At 55.2% G+C, this 20128-nt stretch overlaps 2 protein-coding genes across 2 annotated transcripts; both read right to left on the reverse strand.

Moving 5' to 3' along the window:
- Positions 1–1303: 1303 nt before the first annotated feature.
- Positions 1304–8854, reverse strand: CDK5RAP1 (CDK5 regulatory subunit associated protein 1). The gene is made up of 13 exons (XM_056354216.1): positions 8479–8854; positions 7754–7857; positions 7251–7285; positions 6394–6494; positions 5997–6207; positions 5040–5160; positions 4522–4752; positions 4174–4271; positions 4005–4060; positions 3766–3896; positions 2726–2875; positions 2153–2293; positions 1304–2017 (listed from the first exon to the last, which is right to left on the reverse strand). Exons 1-13 carry the CDS (start codon positions 8837–8839, stop codon positions 1937–1939), a joined length of 1821 nt encoding a protein of 606 aa, XP_056210191.1. The 5' UTR covers positions 8840–8854; the 3' UTR covers positions 1304–1936.
- A 272-nt stretch (positions 8855–9126) lies between these two features.
- On the reverse strand, positions 9127–18418 carry LOC130156069 (bactericidal permeability-increasing protein-like). The gene is made up of 15 exons (XM_056354218.1): positions 18262–18418; positions 17214–17328; positions 16693–16821; positions 15815–15970; positions 15276–15339; positions 13254–13317; positions 12696–12787; positions 12364–12540; positions 12077–12136; positions 11784–11951; positions 11301–11368; positions 11005–11047; positions 10594–10657; positions 9984–10060; positions 9127–9396 (listed from the first exon to the last, which is right to left on the reverse strand). The coding sequence occupies exons 1-15, from the start codon at positions 18374–18376 to the stop codon at positions 9346–9348; spliced, it is 1443 nt and encodes a 480-aa protein (XP_056210193.1). The 5' UTR covers positions 18377–18418; the 3' UTR covers positions 9127–9345.
- Positions 18419–20128: the final 1710 nt, after the last annotated feature.

Raw genomic sequence — 20128 nt, forward strand, 5'->3', positions numbered from 1 at the left:
CTTCTCATCAAAATGTAAAACCCAGCTCTCCTCCTCATTAGTCTCTTGCTCTTAAAATAATGATTGTAAAACGACTGCAGCTGGCCTCAAAGCTGGACGGAGTGGGGAGGGTGCACTGCGCTCTGCAGTTCTCACTTGCGATAGGTGTTTGCAATGAAGTCAAAATAAGCACTGAAAGGTGGGTGTCAGCCCTCTTCAGGGGGTCCTGGCTTGGGCCACAGTCTCAAGATGCATGGGAAACATGAGCTGCAAGAGACATTGCAGGGCAGTTAAATCTGGGCCACTCACCCAGATGTTTTAATTAGCAAGCACATGTTAGCTTCAACGCTTGTCACTTTTGAGGGATGATGCTTATACATCCTGCTGCTTCCTTCAGCATTTCAACCAGCTTCTCACTGCCTCTCGCTTAAAAACCCACTGGTCAAAGGCTTACACTCACTAGGCAGCAGAGAATTTGTGAATTTGGTTTGTGAATTTGGGCTTAAGATGCTTCCTCACTTGGAGGCAGGAGAGCAGGATGGCACTCTGTATTCCTTAGCACCTCAGAATCCACACTGACTAGCACGGATTGTGCAGATTCACTGCTATGAGAAGAGAATCAGCTCAGAAATAATAAGCAAAATGCATTTGTTTCTTAAACTAAGGTCCAAGGAACATTCAGTGAACCATGATGGTTTTTTCGAAGAGATACAACTACATTGCAGAAAGAGCTGAGCAGGAGAGAAGGTTTTCTAGCAAAATCCTTTCGTGTTTATTTAAAAATTCTGCAAATTCATGTGGTGACTGCTCTATGACAAATTGATCAGCTATTCCTTCAAAATTTGTCACTGGATAGATACTTTTACAATGACTTCTTTTAACAACGTTATTAACTGTATTAAAACCAGTGAATATTTCTCACATCTCCTAAGAAAGAGTTTCCTTACAAGTGCAGGTTACAGATACCTGTTTGTATTTAGCAGACCAGGCTGGAATGTGACACAATGAAGCCAGGATTAGCTGCAGGCTGATAAAAACAAGGAACTGTAAGATGCGCTTAAATAACTTTTTGGCTGCTTAAATCAGCACAACCATTTCTCTCTGGTGAGCAAAGGGAAGGACACCCACAGACATATGGATTACAAAATTGCACCTAAAGTTTTAACAGGCTAGAGATCACCCTTGGCTGGCAGCCAGTCCTTACTATACATCCCCTTAGGCATGGACAGGGAAATCCTCTCTAACCTAGATCCAAATATCCTCAGTACAAGGGTGAGGCTGCATTCCCTGAGCCTTGGGTACAACAAATTAAGCATCACTCATGCACATTAAACATCATTTTATATTCCACAGTTCAGTGCCAAATTCCATCATACAGGCATGGCGCAGGTTCTTAGTTCCCCTTTCCAAGCATTTTGCAAATAGGGAAGTTACCGATATTTGGAAAGAATTCATCACAATCTTCTCCTGTTCTTTCAGTTCTTCGTCCCCTTTGGCAGTACTTCTGCCATTCTCCAGCAGTTACTGGAGCTGTATTTTGTAGGCACGACCAGTTTTTGCAGCTCCTAAACTCAGCTGAGCTAGTATGAATGACCTGCTCTGCAGACACACATTTCTCCAGCTGGGCTGCAGTACAGGACATGATCGCAGCCAGAGGACAGACCTGCAGCACTGCAAGGGTGGGCCAAGCCTGAGAGCAAGTGAAAATATAAGATCACACAGTCCCTGGGTTTGGCAAGTCCCTACACAGCTTCCATCCCTTTTGCCTACAAACTTGCACAGATCTATGAGGGATAGGTTGCTGCCAACACAGTATAGATCATTATTACTATTATTGCATATATATATTCTAATATACATACATCTCCCTGTTTCTACCCTGTCTCCACCTGACCAATTGTCCTTGTTTCTTCCTGGAGAAAATGTGCTGCTTCTGTCCACTGGCAGCAGGGACACCTCAACGACAAGCCGCAGAGCGGGAAAGGGTAGTACGACAGAGCAGAACTCCCTTCAAGGTCTGAGAGCTGGCAGAGGTTACCTGAAAGAAACAGTACAACAGTCCTCAGGAACAGAAAGTCTGAGGAGGATCCATTCTAATTTATCTAGTGCTCTCTAGAGAAGAGCACTATGCAAGAAAAAGAGCCCAAGGAAACAAGCATTGCAGACAGGTCACCTTCACCAGGACATAGTCGCCTGGTTGGGCTCTGACCAGAGCCTTGCAGCCCGCAGCATCCTCTATCTCAGCATCAGGGAAGATCACCTTGATATTGCCGTCATTTCTCCCACACAACTCGGAGGCAGAGCGCTTGCTGGGCTGAAAGGAGGACAGGGAAAATTACCTGCATGGCAATAGCTCTGATCCCCTGCTGGGCTTTATTGACTCGGGAATTAATTGAGCACTATTGTTTTAAAATCCACATTCCACACTGTTAAGCATGCCATGTAACAAAGGGCTATGGCCAGTGCTGCTGTGGTGACATTCACACCAATGCCAATGTTTCAGTCTGCACTAACTCAGTGCTTGGCCAGAGACGCATCTCTAACCTATTCCACCCCCCTGTGCTCAGCTCAGTGCTCTGGAAAAATCAGGCTGGCTGCTTAAGTGTGAAGACAGTGTCTTGGAGTCCTAGGATTGTGAGAAGAGAAAGTAAGAGAGGAAGGTAGAAGCGATGATTGCTGTGTATGACCTAAGAGCCTTTTGGCCAGCAAGAGGGGAGAAGGACAACTCTGTTCCAGGCACACTCACCCCCTCCACCAGCACCAGCTGAGACTGGCCCACCATCGCCTTGTTTGCCCTTGCAGCCTCCTCTCGAAAGACAGCAATGAGCTCCTCCAGCCGCCTCTTTTTTATGGCTGCTGGCACATCGTCTTGCAGCCGGTGATATGCCCGGGTTTTCTGTAAACAGACAAAGCAAATGTGGCCTCTCAATAACCAGAGCCTGAGATCAGAACCTTGTCTGACCCCAGCCAGCTTGGGTGCTCTCAAGCAACAGCCTTGCACACATTACAGTTTATATTTACAATCTCAAGGAACATTCTGAGGTGGTAAGGACCAGAAATGTCTTTGAGTTCCTCACATTCTTTCGGCATCACCTGTCTGGCAGAAGGTCTGATGTAGGGCACTGTATTGGTGGCTTTGTGAAGCAGTTCTGCAGCTCCTGCGTGAGATGGGTCTGTTGCCTGTCTGTCCGTAAGGACAAGCAATTGATTCTACTACTTCCAGTCCCATGTGCTGAAAAGTGATCATATTCCTTTCCTCCCTTATGTTTCCCAACCTCCTGTCCTTTCCCCCATCAGCATCGTACATTTTGGAGACCATTCTAATGGAGACTTGTCAACTATCCACTCTTCTCATGGAAACGCCTTCTGAAAATTCACCACTTCTCTCCAGACTCCATTGATAGAGTCTCTACAGCTGGGCTCCAGCCCAGCTACATCTGCACAATTTCTCATCAACAAGTACAAATATACCTGCAGCCAGGCCTCTGCAGACATGGCTGCTTCACTGCAATCACTCTGGAGCATCTGCACCAGGTCACCCGATCCATAACCAACCCCGACACACAAGGGAGCTGGAAGCCTTTCAGGCACAAAGATGGCCCCTGCAGAACCACATACCCTAGAAGTGCCGCATACAAGCAAAGAAATCTACCCATATGCCAAGTCTTTAGGTATTATTTTCAAGAGCTTTTTTTTAAAAAAAATATCTTATTGTGAGAAACACCACTCAGGAGCTAGACGGGATGCCCAGAGAAAACAGTCTTCTCCATCAGGTCCTGCACTCACCTGTCTCATGCTGTAGGCAAACAGGAAGCCTATGTTGTAGCGGACTTCCTGCAGCAAGGACACAGTCTGCTGGTGATCTTCTTCTGTCTCTCCACAGAAGCCAGCAATGAAATCGCTGCTTAAGCTCACTCCTGTAACAGCGACGCAGCTTTACACTTCCTCCAAGGAAGAGAGGAACACTTCACTCAATAAAGGACAGTGAGTCACAGCTGTGCTGAGCTGACACCAAGAACACCTACCTGGAATGGAGTCCCGCACGTGGTGTACAAGCTCTAAATATGCTTCTCTTGTGTATCTGCAATGAAAAACATATGGATTTGCTAATCAGAAAACCATAGCACCAGTGAGGAGAAACCAGCATCCTAAATCAGAGGGCAGGGCACAGGACACCCCGTGGCGGTTGCTCACCCTCGTCGCATGGCCTCCAGGACTCTTGTGCTTCCACTCTGAGCTGGGAGGTGAAGCTGTTTGCAGATGTTGGGTCGCTCCTGGATAAGTTGCAGGACCTGTGATGAGCAATTAGGAGAGCAACATCACAGACAGCTCAACCCTACCAGGATGCCAAATGGAAGAGTCTTCCTCAGGTAAAAGCCAGCTAATTACAAACCTGCCAGATTTAGGACAAACACTCCCCCTCCCAGGAGCTACTGTCCCTATTCTGGGATTCCATGTTCCCTTTGGGAAGGAAGCACAGCTCACACCTAGCAGTTCAGAGCTGCCTGCAAGGAGAGGTCCAGGTGTTGATTTTACACTTGCCTCATCAGGAAAATCCTTGGGGTGTGGAGAGGTGAAACGGATCCTCATTTCTGGATCAATTCTAGAAACCTGGTCTAGAAGATGTGCAAAGCGCAAGCCTCCTGGTTTAGCTTTGTAGATTGTGCTAAAGCCACGACTGAGGACTGGGGCAGCAGCTGACTGAAACTGCACCACAGACATGTCTCGGAAGCTGTTGACGTTCTGACCCAAAAGGGTCACTTCTTTCACTCCCTACAAAAATAAACAGAGAGGAAAAAAAAAAAATATAACCCAATCAGGATGGCTAAGCTGCAAGGGCAGCCACAGTTTTACTCTTACTTCAAGGAGTCTCCAAGGGAAGCTCTCCCTTCCCTGTCTGTCTCAGAGTATTACAAGGGGAATCAAAAAGCCACTGTGGTAACCTCATCTCCACAGACAAAGGTGGTGTCATTAGTTAAAGGTATGACTGAAAACACTGTCACTGAGAACAATCGGGCCTCTCATGGTTTGGGACTGGTGGGAAGGAGGCTCTGCCTCACCTGATCTGAGAGCATCCTCACTTCCTGCAGGATGGACGCGATGGGGCGGCTCCTTTCACGGCCACGGGTGAAGGGCACAATGCAATAGCTGCACATGTTGTCACAGCCCCGCATGATAGATCTGCCAACAGGTAAAGCGCAGGTCATGCTGCAATCGCTCCTGAAGAATCATCCATGTTGCACCCTGTCCTGATTTGACCTGGCCCAGCACTGCTGCCTTCAGCCAACCCCCTCGGCCTGCGGCACACACAGCATCAGCTCTGAATGCAGCTCTGCAGCCTCCCTGTATGCACCATGCCAGCCAGAGCTGGCTTCTGCTTGCCCCTAGCTAACTCCTCCTAATTCTTCATGCACGTTTCCAAGAAACTTGGAAAGCAACTAATGAAGCATGGACTTGCACTGCAGTCTGGCAGTGATGAAAGATCCTTCTGCATCCTGTTCCCACAGAAGGTGATACTGTCCTTCTGTACCCTACAGCCACACTGAGCAGACTTCCGATTTCATGTTTGGGAATCTTATTATCAAAGCTAAACAAATGGAAACAAAACCAACAGAAGTTACAACGCATGGGAGCATTAAAAGAATTAAATATGGTAACCTGGGGCAGGACACAGCAGAAGGCAGAGGATGAGAGAGGCAGACTTTAGAAAGGCACAGATGTCAGTGGGACAGAAATCACTTGGTGCAGCATCAGGCTCAGACAATCAAGATTCTCAAAGGAGCGTAAGAGAAGCCCGCAGACAGCCAGAGCATGGGGCAGTCTCTCCAGGGCTCAGTCAGGCAGCAAAGCAGCAGTAAACACACAGTCTGGTAGGCTCATGCCTCTGGGCTGCCAGAAACAAGTGCAACCAGGCATTGCATCTCTTGGGTAGCTACTGTCACTGGCATGTCTGCTCTGCACAGCAGTATTTCCAAACCAGAACCACAGAAACATGCACAGAAAAAAATGGTACTTACACAAATGCTGTTGTGCCACCTGCGCTAGTCTGGACAGGCAGAATATCTGCATAAGTCTCATCTAGCGATAGCAGAACATTAGCAGCTTGCTGGCCAGACTCTGCCACAGCCAGCAGCCGGGGAAGGTCACGATACGCATCAGGGCCTGCCACAATATCGACTAGCTTCTCCCTGTGCAGAATCTCCTCCTTAAGCCTCTCAGCCATGCATCCTGCCGCCAAAGGAGAAGGGTCCTTGTAAAGAAGTGCCCACCCTCATTACACCTCTGCACCCCTTCACTAGCTGCTTTTATCCTGCAGAAAAGGCTTGGTGCTGTCAGAGGGCAAGAGGAAACACAACAGGATGACATGTGGCACAACAGTGTGTGCTAACCCCTGCTGCGCATCCCACCAGGTACCTAGAATCCCGATGCGGAGAGGTAAGCGAGCCCGCTGCCGTTGGGCTTTCAGCGCCTTGAGATGCTGCAGGCGATTCCAGATAGCCTGCTCTGCCTTCTCCCTGGGAAGCCAGGAGAACAGAGATTATTCTGACTGCTGTGCTTTCACAGTCCCCCAACCTGAAGCGGCCCAAGTCCTTTGAGAGAAGAATTCAACTAAAGACAGGGAATCGTCCACCTGATGGCACACGGAAGTGATTCACGGGGTGTAGGTTATGTCTTGACTCTATCTTATCTACTATCCTTTTGCTCACTTGGGAGCATCTGCACTGGGGAAACAACTCGGGGACTAAGCTCTTGTGGAGAAAAAGTCTGCCTTAGCCAGCCAATGTGAGCTACTTTGCAAGTGATAATGAGCATTCAGAATCTTCTGCACACAGAAAAAAACAAGTGAAGTTCCCTATATATTTATATCCCAAATTGCCCCTAAACGTATTTCCCAAATCTCTGAAGTACAGACCCTGACCTAGATGGACAGTCACATCAAGAGAAGACAAAAGAATATTTAAAAAAAAACAAAACAAAAACAAAAACACAAAAAACCATAACAAAAATCATTCAAGCATAAATCTGTGATCTTTAACTGCCCATGGCTTATACACAGAGCTTACACTACCAAAGAACTTCTTCCTGCTATACAGAAAGGCAATTCACAGCACAATTTGTGTTACACATTGTAGCAGCCATTAGCTCTACTCTCCACTAAACAGGCAGTTTCACATCTGCATGCTCTTTTCCTCATACACTTACTGCCTTGGTTTTCGAAGGGCAATTCCTTAAAAACTGTTCAAGCCCAGCAATGACAAAAGTTTCCTTACCTCACAGAACAGGTGACAAGGAGAATCACATCTGCCTGAATTGAAAACAACAAAAAAGGAGGAATTTGTAAAAGCCAAACAGTAAGTCCTCATGCCCTGCACAGATAACCTGAAAAGGCAGACTATAAAACTCACTTAACTCAGTGAAAAAGATTTGCCCAAGTATGCAGTGGATTTCAACAAACAAAGATGCAAGAAAATAACACAGGACAAGCACAGTCTCCTGCTAAATGGCAGAACTAAACTCAAAGATGAGTCAGGAGCATCCTGCTGTGTCCAATCCCTCTCCCACTGAGAGCGATCCCAGCAGTTTAAAGAAAAAAAGGACAACCCACAGCTTTCTAGCACACTTGTTAAGTAGTTCCCCTTACTCCACAGAACTTAAGACTGCAAAAATCAAGTGTCCTGCAGGACTGTGCTCGAGACAAAAGCTGGGACTCACAGGCATGGCAGCAGTGTGATGCCCTCGCAGGCAGCACCAGAGCGCTGCCAAGGTGCCTCACCTCATCCAGCTCCTTTGTCCTCGTGTAGCCATTCTTCTGCAGGATGGCCCAGGCGATCTCCGTGTCATTGACATTCATCTGGCAGCCATACGTCTCCAGGTACACTGCAACAAAGGCGTTTTGACAGGCGGTGTGACGCAGAAGCCTGCTTCGGCTCTCATCTACAACCCGTTTCTATGACCTTTCCCACAGGAAGGAAAACTGTCCGACCACTGGAGAGCACAGGGCCAGCAGCACAGAGACTACCCTCACTCCGGCCCGCACAGAGAGGACACACCAAAAAGGGACCCTGGGAGGCCCGAGCGCCTCGCTGCAACCCTCATCGCTGCAACCCTCATCACTGCGACCCATGTCACTGCGACCGCCAGGTCTGGGCTGGGGCTCGCAGGGAAGCAGGGGCTGTGTTATTGCTGAGACGTGGCGGTTACCGCCGTGACCCCCCAGCACCGCAGCCCCAGGCCCTGGCGTAGCCCCAGGCCCTGGCACAGCCCCGGCCCCGGCCCTGCCGAGGGGTGCCCGGGCACCCGGCTCCGGCGCGGGGACAGGCCGCTGAGCCTGTGGCCTCCGGGCTGCCCTTCCCCCAGCCTCAGACCCCCCTCGGGGCCCCCACAGCACCGACCCACCCGCTACCCCCCTGCCCCGGCCCTCGCAGCGGGGCACGGCTGGCCCCCAGCCCCCGGCCGGCCCAGCCCCGCCGAGGGGGGAGGCACCACACACCCACAGACCTTTCCCGGTCCCGGGGAAAGAGCCCGGCTGCGACTCGGGCTGCGGCCCGGGCCCGGGCACCGCCGCGGCGGCCCCTCGCAGGAAGCGCGGCAGGTCCGGCCCGCAGGGCGCTCGGCGGGGGGCGGCCGAGCGGACCAGCCCGGCCGCCCGCAGCGCTGGCCCCCACGGCAGCATGGCGCGGCCGGGCCGGGGGCGGCTCCAACGGGGAGGGGGCGGCTCCGCCGTGCGCCGCCGAAGCGGTCCCGGCCGCCGGCCCGGCCCTGAGAGCAAGGTTCCGCGCTGCCGCCGTTCCGGTAGCGGGCGGAGCTCGGGGCCGGCGGGCGGGCGGCCGGGCCCGGCCCCGCCGCAGGGAGGTTGCATGGCGATAACGCAGCCGGTGCTCGGTGCTGCTACGCCGCCTCCGTAACGAGCCGCACACACGGGCGGTCCCGGACGCCTGCACCTCGCGGGGCGGGGGGGCCCGGCAGCCCCGGCGCAGGCCCCGGGCCGAGGGAAGGAGGCGCAGCCTCGACACAGACAACCCCGACACAGACAGCACCGCCATGGCCGCGACCCCAGCGCCTTTATTGCCGCCAGCTGCCCCGGCACACGGGGGAGGCGGGAGGGGAGGGGGGTAGGGTAGGGTAGGGTAGGGTAGGGTAGGGTAGGGTAGGGTAGGGTTGGGTTGGGTTGGGGGCCCAGGGTGGGGGCCCAGGGACCCCCATCTCTCAGCAGGCCCGGTGGGGGCCATGGGGCTTGGACGAGGCAGGCGGTAAGGGCCGCAGCGGCAGGGCTTCAGCTCCGGGTGTTTGGCTCCAGCGGTGGGGCCGGGGGCAGAAGGAGCAGGAAGGGGCATTTTTGATGCTCGTGGCCCCTCTCTTGCCTTATCACCGTCCCCGGGGCTGGTAGTGGACGTCTGCTCCGAGCAGCAGGAAGTTCTGGGAGAAGGAAAGCTGGCGTGAGGCTGCAGCCGGCCCTGGCGGCACCCGCCGTGCCTCCCCGTCACTGGCCGCGTGCGGTTCCACCGTCCGCCGCCCTAACGCCAGCCCCGGAAGGGCTCTGAGGGCACCTCTGAGGGCACCTCACAGCCGCCCCTCGCAGTAACCCTGCAGCATGGCACGGTGTGGTGGCACCCTCCGGGGCTTCCCAGGGCCTCCCACACTGTGTGGGGCAGCGGTGGCACCGGGCAGGCACTGCCACCCGGGGAGGGCTGGTGCTGGTGCTGCTGCGGAGCTGCATGCGCTTAAAAAAGCGTCGTGGGCAATTCAAGCCCCGGGTGTGAGAACTGGAGAAGGACACAGTGCTGCCCTAGAGGAGCGGAGCCCAGGCCCCAGCACCGCGCAGGCGGGCGAAGCGAGGCTCTGGTTTGCAGCTGTGCTGCGGAGATCCCGGACGAAGGCACCCTCCTGCCTGCTGCCCTCCAGCACGGGCTGGGGAAGGGGCTCTGCACGCCATGCTGGCAGGCAGGGGGCACAGGGGTGGCAGATCGGGCTCCGGCCAGGGCCAGGTGCTCCCCCTCACTCACCTGGTGAAACCTCACGAGGATATTGGAGAGCGTTATTCTGTCCGGCAGTGGCAGAGGGAAACCCTGTTCTAGCCTGGCTGGAAAAGACAACACATGTGGCCACATTGGGTTGGGAACGGGAGCAAAAGAGGGAGCACGGGCCATGCAAAGCAGGTGGCCACCTCCTCCTTCCAGCACTTTCTTTGCCCCTGCTGCTCCCGGGGTAGGTAGAGGGAATTCCTCCTTCAGCTCCACAGAAGGGCTGGGGGCTGCGTGTGCTTTGCCACCCCTCCCCCGGTCCCTGGCAGCCACCAGCCCTGCTCTGGCCCAAATTGGTGGGGAGTCACGAGAAGCCCTGAGCAGGGGAGAGACTGGAAAGCATTAGGATATGCGTCGTGCTCATTTTTTCCATTGTGTTCACTGCTGGATGCATGTCACAGCACCAAAAGGCTCCCGCACGCTGCTGCCTGCGGCCTGCCTCCGCCAGATGCTTTTACTGCCTTCTCCTGCAGGCTTTACCCACCGATCAAGCTTGGGAACAGGGATTTAATTAGCAAGCTGGGCCTGCTTGGACCGAGCAACCTGGCCAGCAATGGCTCCAGCACCCCCATTCCCCCCAGCAGCTTCTCACCATTAAGACGTGGGAGCAGGATACTGGAAGTGAAGATGTTCATTATGGACTGCAGCATTCGCACCTGGGGAGTGGAGAGAGGGGGAAGGAAAAGGGCTTTAGCCTGCAGGAGAGCAGGTGACTAGGCACTGGAGGACAATTAGAAGAAGCAAAAGAGACAAGGAGTTAGGATAGGCACATGCTTCACCAGAGACCAGCGGCTTTGTCTGGTCACAATGGCAGCCTAGGAAGTGTAGGGCTGAGAGGCAATGGCATCTGGCTCTGCATCCTCTCCTAGTCTTGCAGGCTGAGGCAGCAGGTGTCTATGGGGACCTGAGTACACCCCCAGGTCCCATGTTGGAATGAGCCTTCTCCCTGCCCCCCCAGCAGGCTCTTTCCTTCATGCTCTGATCATGGTCCAGGATCACTCACCTGGAAAGTGCCAACATCTGAATTCTTTACAGAGAGCTTCATCCTGCACAGACAGAAGCGGTGCTGTCAAGGCCGTCCCAATGGAAGGAGCAGTTCCCACCACAGTGCCACCCATCGATGGCCACACAGATCCTGCTCCCTCCAGCCCCAGCTCATCCCCTCCATGCCAGATCCACATCCCTGGGACCCCCCCCACCTCACCTCTGCCCCCAGGAGCCCACCCAGCCCCCTCACCCAGCAGCAGCTGCGCCTGGGGCACCAGGCGAGCCAAGCCCTGCGCGGCGCCCTCACCGTACCTGCCCACCTTCAAGCTCCCAACTATGTGGCCAGATTTCACGTCGACCACAGCAGACACGTTGCTTGTCTGGGGAAAGAGTGCAAGAGAGGTGAGTGCTCACCCCACCTCACCCCAAACCAGATGCCCAGGGGAATGGCTTTGATCCTCTGAAATGCAGCAGGACCACTGCCCATGTTTGCACGCAGCATTAAACCCAGCATTTGTCAGCTCAGGTGTTTTTCTGTTGGGGACACCCCCACCGCACCAGGACTGGGCTGGTTTCAGGCAGCATGCAGCAACCTCCCCTGCCAGGAGCTTGGCAGCAGTGGCTCAGCTTTGCTGAATGCAGGAGGAGGATGGTGCACAGCTCATACTCCCATCTTTGCCCAGCTGAGATGCAGGGGAGAGCTCACCGACACACCATGTCAGCTGGAGCTGTGGCTGCACCCAGAGCTGCCCAGCCAGGAGCGCAGACATCGCTGCAGGCTGAGCACAAACTCACCAGGCTGAGGAGGAAGAGAGGAACCAGGCTGGTGTTGGGAAGGATGGCGTAAGCCTGGATATCCACAACAGGCTTGAGCGAGAGCCCCTCTGGTCCAATGTTCAGGAATGGGGCAGAGGGGGTGGACAGCCTGAGCTTCATCGGCATGTCTGGGTACATCTTCTCGAGCTGCAGAGGAGCAGGGTGAGTGTAGGGGCAGTGGCACAGACCCCCATTCCTGGGGGAGACCACCTTGCCCTGAGCAAAGGCTGTGCATGGCAGGAGCCCTGGGGAGGCAGAGCTGGACCACTCACCTGGGGAATAAAGGCTGAGAAGGTGGTGGTGTTCAAGTGGAGGTCAACGCCCTTCGGGATCTGTGGGAGGAGAACAGTCATGCCGGGGCAACGCAGCATGGCTGAGCCCCCGGCGAGATCAGCCCCAGTGCAGTGCCCGGGCTGACAGTGCTTTCCCCATCCCACAGGCCCCGGGCAGCTCGCTGGGGGAGTCCTCTGAGCCCACAGACTGTCACCAGGGCTCCTCTGCAAACGGACCCGCTGCCCAGGGGCACAGGGACAGCCCCTGTCCCACCTGCGCTGCTCACCGTGGAGTCCGTGATTTCGAAGACCAGTGCCCCGGCGGCATGGTAGGTGAAGCTGGCTGTGTTGAAAAAGTAGCTGGAGGCCCCAAAGTAAACCATGCGGTCGTGATCCGGGGGGAAGGCCAGCGGCAGCGGAGGGAAGGGGACAGCAGAGCGGTGGGCCAGGGAGAAGAATTCACCCTGGGAGAAGGGAGAGAGGTGAAGCAGGAGAGCAGAGGGTGGTGGGACTCCGACGCGGGCTGGCAAACAGTTGCAGGAGGTACCTAAACCTGGTTCCCCACCCACCTGTGGCAATGGCATCAGTCAAATCAAGCCTTCCCAGGGCAGCCTCTCACCTTCAAGTCCGCATCCAGGGACTGCGCGGTAGCAGTTGGGGGTGCCACCAAGGAGTAATCGATCCCAGCCATGGCATCTATTCTGGCTGTGACTGTAAAACACGAGACAGACAGATGAGCGAGAGGGAGGTGGCACAGGAGAGCCGGGAGTGATTGCCTCTGCCAACAGCCAGGCAGTGCTGTGCCCGGGCTTCCTGGTGCAACAGCTCAGAACCAGCTTCATGTGTGCTTGCTTCTGTCACATTTCCCTCCTGACTGTGTCTCAGCTGTACAGACTAACTCCTGGACCCAAGGAACAGTCTGGATCCCCTGGCTAAGGCAGCCCGTGTCCCTGCCGGCACTGGGGCGCAGCTTGATGGAGGCCATGCAGATGAGTGGTCTCTGTGGCTGGACAGGGTGCACAGTGGCAAGTCTCTGCTGACGCTGTGTTCCCCAGCTCCCAACTTGAGTGCAGAAATACAAGGAAATGGGGAGCGGGTACAAAGTACCCCCCTGTCCTCATGGCTGGGAAATGCTGGGAAGAACTACTCCTAAAATCCCGGGCAATCCTTCTGGTACCTGGCAGGGTCTGGACGTAAGGGTGGAGATTGTTGCGCACAGACGTGGCCACCATCTCACAGACCTGCGGGAAAGAAAGGCAGTGAAGCTGAGCCAGGGCAGCTCTGCCAGGGGCAGCTGGTTCACATCCCCTGGGTCAAAGCCTCAGCCACGCTCTCTGCTTTGCTGCCTGGTGCCGTTTTTATTCCTTGCAAAAGCCTGCTTAAATAAAAGAGCACACGATGTTGGTCTCTATTCATCAGGCAGCACATTCATGAAGTGGCCAAGATACAAGTGCGGTTTATACCTGCAAACATCTGCTTGCAGTAAGCTCCCCATGCACAGTTCAGCTCCATGAGGCCCTTGGAAGAAATCTGTGTGTGCCCTCCATCTTTTCCTATGACCCATGCTGGAACGAATTGTGCTGAGCTGCCAAAACTTAGTCAAAGCAGAGCAATTAAAAGAGAACCCACAGGGGCAGGAGCACTAACTGGACCCACAAAGCAGAGCCATCCTGAATGCCTACAGCTCTGTGCTGCCAGGACAGAAGAGCAAATCCCTCTGCCACTGTCATCTACTGGTGAAGCCTCAGCATTAGTGCGGGATTTCATTGCAGGCTAAACACTAGCCCAGGAAATTTACTGCAGGATGCAGTCCTGCAGACAACTGAGATAATCTGCACAAGCTCTCTTCCAGTGCTTTCCCCATAATGGCAAGGAAACCATCAGGCAGGATCAGGCCATCACCTGTCTGACCGGGCATCCCGCCTGCAGCAGCTGATGGCAAGGTGCAGAGCTCTGGAGGAACAGCAACCAAGCTGACAGCAGTGCAGGCGTGCAGCACCAGGAGGGAAGAGCAGGGACAGAGCCTTGAGCATGGCCTTATCAACACAGGGCTGCTGCTCTTCCCTGTGCCCAGCCGATAGTCCTCTGTCTGTGCTGGAAACACCCCATCGCTGCCTGGGAGGGTGAAGCTGCAGATGTGCAAACATAGCCCCAGTCCCCATGGCTGGAATCTCGCCATGACTGGGATGAGAACTGCTCAAGCATGTGCAGCGAGAGCAGGAGGCAGACACGGGATGCCAGCGCTGGGTTGGGACCAGGCTGTGCCCCAGGTCCCTGGTGCAGTGCACCCCTAGCCCCTGCCCCCTCCTGCCCATCACCCCTCGCACCATTTCATACATGGAGAAAGTCACTAAGGAAACATGCGTGGGGCAAAGGGGGCTCGAAGGAGGCACAGAGGGCAGCAGAAGTCCCCTCAGAGTCCCAGAGCTGCTCTCCTTCCAGGAGGCAAACCAGCAGAAAAGGCCTTTCAGCCCCAGCTTCACTCCTGCTGCCAGACCATCTGCTGCCACAGCTCCCAGGAAAGCCATTACATGGCATCGGGAATAGCGCCTGGGCAGGATGGGATATGCCACGGGAGTGGGATTTGCCTGTTCTCCAACTGCCTCCTTCCTGAGCAAGGTTCACATCCAGGGAGGTTGTAACTCGTGCCAGTTAGCCTTGTAGTAATTATTGCTAACAGCTTGTTTCCATGTCTTGTTGCAGGTCTCCTGCATGTAGGCTTTTGTACCGGGTGGCCAGGACCAGGGCCTCCCTGATGTGCCCTGCTAGAACAAGGCAGCACGTGTCTGAAATCCAGAAATGTGAATTTCTCCCCCAGTGCTCCCCGAAGTGCACAGGATTGCAGCCATTTAAAGGACAGCTCTGATCAGGTTTCCTCTGTTAGAGTGAGTTTGGCCAAGGAATAAGATCTAATTAACTGGCCACATGGAAAGAAAAGTCTTTGTTAATTAGGAACCAATTACACTGGACTTTGGCAAAGGCTGCAGGTTTCAAATTCAGCCTGAGCCACACGACGCTATGGAGACTGCAAGTTAGCGATGCCCATTCCTCTGGTTTTCACCACATTGGCAACACACCTGTAAGATCTGGATCTAGTTAAATCCCTACATGTGCTCCAATCCTTCCAGCACAACAGCTACAAGTGACAGCTAAAGACCACTGGAAAAACCCGGAGCTCTGCCCTCCTTCACTCACATACCTTGCTCTCCAAGATCTTCCGGAATCTGGACTCAATAGCGCTGTGGAAGAGGTTGTAAAGCCATCTGCAGAGAAAATCGGAGAGGAGGCCTCTTTCTCTTGCTCAGAGGCTGCTGCAGAAGTGTTTGCCCAGGAAAGGGAGATACTAGAGATGCAGGACCCTGAGGAACATCATTCCTATACCAATTTGGCTTTGCCTCAGGATTTACATTTGCAAGCAGACCTGCTTGCAACCATGTGCACGCAAGTCTAGTGACTGCCTTAAATCTCCCTTAAATGTGCAGCCACAGCAGGATAAATTCAGGCCAGATTTAAGTTCATTCAGTTGCATTTCGGGATGAGAGGTACATCACAAGGGTCCAGAGCCAGCTGACCAGTGGTGTGCCAGTGCAGGCAGCCTGTGGGCAGAACGGGCAGCCTCCAAGGGACAGGAGATCTGCCACCAACAACTTGCTCCTTGCACCAGGGCCTGGAAGCCACGTTCCTGTGGCAAGTGGGCTAACACACAGCATTTCTAGGCCTCAGAGTGAAGTTACATACCCAAACTTGCCCGAGAAGTGTACCCGGACTTTGGAGATGCGGGTACTGCAGTCAGAGGTGTCAACGGTGGGTTTCCCAGCAGCGTCGCTACCCAGCTTCAGGCTGATCTTGATATAGACATTCTCCACCTTCAGGTCAAATGAGCCATGGTCCCGGCTGCAGGGAGAGGAGGGCGAGAAAGGGACATTTCTCAGTGCTGAGTCCTGGTGAAGGGATCCCAAATCAGCTTCAGGATGGATCTCTCTTGCTCAGACTCCCCCCTGTACTGAGCATCCAGAGGAGACTGGGAAAGTTTTCAAACTCAGGGAAACCAAATTTCTCTGGAACATAAACTAGGAGAGGTAACCTTTAAATAGAGGGGATCAAGAACAAGTAGGGGAGATGGAAGAGGGACGGGAGAGTTCACGCACAGCTCCTCCATCATCCACCTTTTCTTGCCTCCCACCTTGTTCTATCCACGTCAGTGGCTGTACGAGTGGCAGCGACACCTGCCCACCCCCTGTCCTGGCTCAGGTCTGTCCCTGTGGGTTCTCAGGAAGGTGCCCCCCATGCAAGCAGGTAGGAGTGGCTGTCCCTCGCCCCCACGTGCCACAAGAAGGGGTATGGCTTTCATGTTGTCTCCCCAACCACTGGCAAGCAGGATAAACGCTGCCTGGCCAGCTCTGAGGACTCCTGGCATGGAGGGGGCCTGGCTGGGCTCCCCCAGGGTGCGGGGCTCCCAGGCATGCATCAAAAGACAAATCAGCACATCTGGAGAGAGCAAAGCATCAGCTGCCCAAAACATGAGGGAGAGGGAGAGGAGAAAAAACCAGTTCAGACCCAGAGAGGGAGATGCAGAGCAAAGCGCCTGAGCAGGGAGAGGGGAGCGGGGCACACACATGAAGTATAACTTGATCCGCCAGTTTCCATCCAGCTCAGCGAAGGCGTTGGGGATGGAGACCTGCAGACCCACGTTGGGGACCAGGGAAATGCGTGAGTATGGCAAGTTGAAACTGCGAAGGTCCAGCCTAAAAACAAACAAACAAACAAACAAACAAATAAATAAATAAATAAAAAGAGAAAAGTCACATTCCAGGGGTGCCTTGCCCCTGAGCACATTGCTGGGGAGGAAGGGAGCAGGGCCACCACACCAGCAGCATCCCCAACTCCCATCCTGCCGCGGCAAAGTGATGCCTGGCAGGGATGCACAGAGCAAAGCGGTGCCTTCGGAAGCACAGTCCCTGCAGCCTGTGGGCAGGAGCATCTCTGCCTGCACCGAGGGCAAGGCCAACATCTCAGGGAGCTGTGGACAGGACAGGACAGCCCTTGCTGCTCCGGGGTATCCTCATCCTCCTCCACTCCTGCTCCTCGTGTGGGCTGGGGGTGCAGTGAGCTGTGCTGGGACACTGGCAGGGCTCACCTGGAGATCTCATAGTACACCTTTCCCACGTGCCGGATGCGAAAGTCACCCGAGATGTCCGGCAGCTTCAACTGGGCCAGCTCCTTCTCCAGGACCGTGATCCCATGCTGATGGGCTGCAGGGGCAGAGGGAGAGTATCACTTCCACGTGCTTCCCACAAGAGCTGGGAGCATGCACCAGGCACACAGCCAGAGGATTAAAGGAAACATGCAGGAGATACCCTGGCTGCTTTCCACCTCAAAGGCTATCTTTAAAGCTAATCTAGGTGCACAGAGCCCTGTGAGCACACAGGCAATGCTGCCTGATGCCTGCATGCTTGCAAGCTGCAGGGGAAGGTGGTGGCCAGCCATGGAAAGCAGGGAGAGGTCCCAGTCCTCACTCTCTGGGCTGGGCATTGTATGAGGTGTGCAGGAGGTCCCCAGCACCACCCCATTCCATGCCCAGCAGCGGTGAGCAAAGCTGGATGGAGCACACATCCCAGGGAACAGCACGGCGTGAGTGGGTGCCGCATCCCTGCATCCATCTGGGAAGGGGAGTCACGTCCTCCTCTCCCACACGGCTGGCAGAGCTGTCGGGTAAATGAGCTGTTTCTCACACAGTGTATTTCAATCCATAACAGCGCTCCGCTGGAGCCGGGGCTCTGCCTGCTTCAATGAAACCAGCGCGGGGCCCATCCATCTCTGTCACTGCCCCCCTGCAGCTCCCCACTTCCTCTCTCCTCCACAGCTCACCCCTCCAGGGCTTACGGCTCAGCTGCCTGGACACGTGCCATAAGAGCAGGACCCTCCTGCCCTGCCAGCCCTGCACAGCCCCCCGAGACCCCACAGACCTTGGCCCACCTGCAGGGGCTCCATGAAGGTGTGGGGGGGTGGGGGTGGGGGCAGACAGGTGCATCAGTGGGAAGCCCCAGGTGATGGTGCATTCGGTACCTGTGGCCAAGGTTACCCCTCATCCTGCCCCAGGACCCTGCGCTCTCTGAGTGGGCAGCTGGCTCCATGCCACAGCCACCAGCACGTCTGCAAGGAGAGAAATCAGAAGCCAAACCCACCATAGTCCAAGCCTGCCTGAGTGATCCTCACCACGAAGCCAGGGTTGGTGGCCCTGGCGAGTGCCAGGCACAAAGCCAGGACCCCGCAAGCCACCAACAGGCTCTGTGCTCCCATCCTGGCTGCTCTGCAGTGCCACGCTGCTGCTGGGTTCTCCCTGCCCACACTGCCTTTATATCCCTGACAAAACAGGAACCGCGGGCCAGGGAGGCGTGCAGAGCCACTGCCGCAGCCCACGCGGGGCGTCCCCGGGAGCCCCAAGGCTTCCTGCTTGGCCACCACCCCACTCCCCTGCAGCGGGGGCACCCGCACCTATGGCATGGCACGGCACACCTGCACCCAGCAGCACACCAGGCCTCTCCTCGCAGACAAGGAAGGGGGAGCAAAAACTGGAGGCAGTGTCCAGCTGTCCATCGGGTGGGAATGGTCCCTGCCTGCAGCAGCAGCAGGTGCTCGGTGAAGCACACCTGCTGTGGGCACGGGTTTGGCTCTGCCAGCTGTGTCCGATGGGGCTCTGCCTGCTCTGCCTTTGCTGAGCAAAGGCTGGGAACAGCCCGGGCTGCCCCTGAGCCATCTACCAGCCCCGATGCCCCCCCACCCCTGTCCCACAGGGCTCTGGGTTGCTCTGTGCTCCTGGGTGTTAGCTGCTGCTGTCACAACACAGACCAGCCAAAGGCACTGGTTGTAACCAGAGTAGCCTTGGGGCACAAGGGCTAAAGAAAGCAAGTTATGGTTTCTCACCCCATGCAAGCAGACCCCAGAGTCCCCCCCAAACCTGCCCCAGGGTGGCTGGCGACGGGGCACCTGCCTGAGCTGGGCAGCTGCAGCGGGGCACTGGGGGCAACTAAATCAGCAGGGTGCCCTGTGCCTCCAGCCCAGCTTGCTTGGCACCGGGCTCCATCACAGAGCAGCCGTGTATGGGAGCAGATGTCCAGCACACTGGGATCAAGCCCCAAAAGCAAAATTTCTGGGGCTCTGATGTGTCACAGTTCTTGGGCTCATGATGGCTGGAGCTGGGTGCAGCCAGGCAGGGGCAAGGAGGGAGCACCCCACGGCCCCCCAACAGGGACACGTGAGCCAGCTGGACCCTCTCCGCAAGCTGCAGGATGGAGGTAAGGGAAAAAGAAATTATTTAAGCTACTTTCATTTCCCATTGGGGAAGTGGCAGGACCAGGCACAGGAAACCCACTGGAGCTGATGCAGGCAGATCTCATGCTGCATCCAGGGAAGTCTTGGTTGCCAGAGGCAACATCCCTGAACCAAGCGCTTGTGAAATGCAGTTATTGCTCAAGCACAGCCACCAGGACGGCCATGCCCCGCAGCACTGCAGCCCCAGGAGGCCCTGAGGGACAGGGCGAGCAGAGAGCCTGGAGCCTGGTGCCTGTGCTGGAGGAACCTGGCACATGAAGGATTGGGGCCAGAGAGACCAGGGCTCTCAGTTCCACTTTTCCTTTCTTCCACCAAGTTTCAGACAGAGGCACTTGCAGGCTGCCTGGCAGGTGCACAGCAAACACCCATCAGACTTGCATGCATGGCTATGGCTTTGGAGAGCAGCACTGCAGTCATCATCAGCTCTCGGACCTAGAACAGGAAAACGAGGACACAGCAGCCCAGCAAAATCCCACTTGCAGCCTCTGCAGTGCCATGACCTTGCTGGCCTTTCATCAGTGCTTGCTGAGTCTTGCTTGGTACAGAGGAGAAGGTCCCAAAACCCTCCTATCCATGAAACCGCATCTCAGCAGAGCTGTTTCAAAACAATACTTAAGACACTCAGGACAAGCATTGAGGAACCAGAACCTCTTCCATGGGGAGAAACGAAATTTTATAGGGAGCAGCACAGAGAGGAAGCAAAACCAGAAAGTCATCCTT

This window comes from Falco biarmicus, chromosome 10, assembly GCF_023638135.1.
Source record: "Falco biarmicus isolate bFalBia1 chromosome 10, bFalBia1.pri, whole genome shotgun sequence".
Taxonomy (NCBI): Eukaryota; Metazoa; Chordata; class Aves; order Falconiformes; family Falconidae; genus Falco; species Falco biarmicus.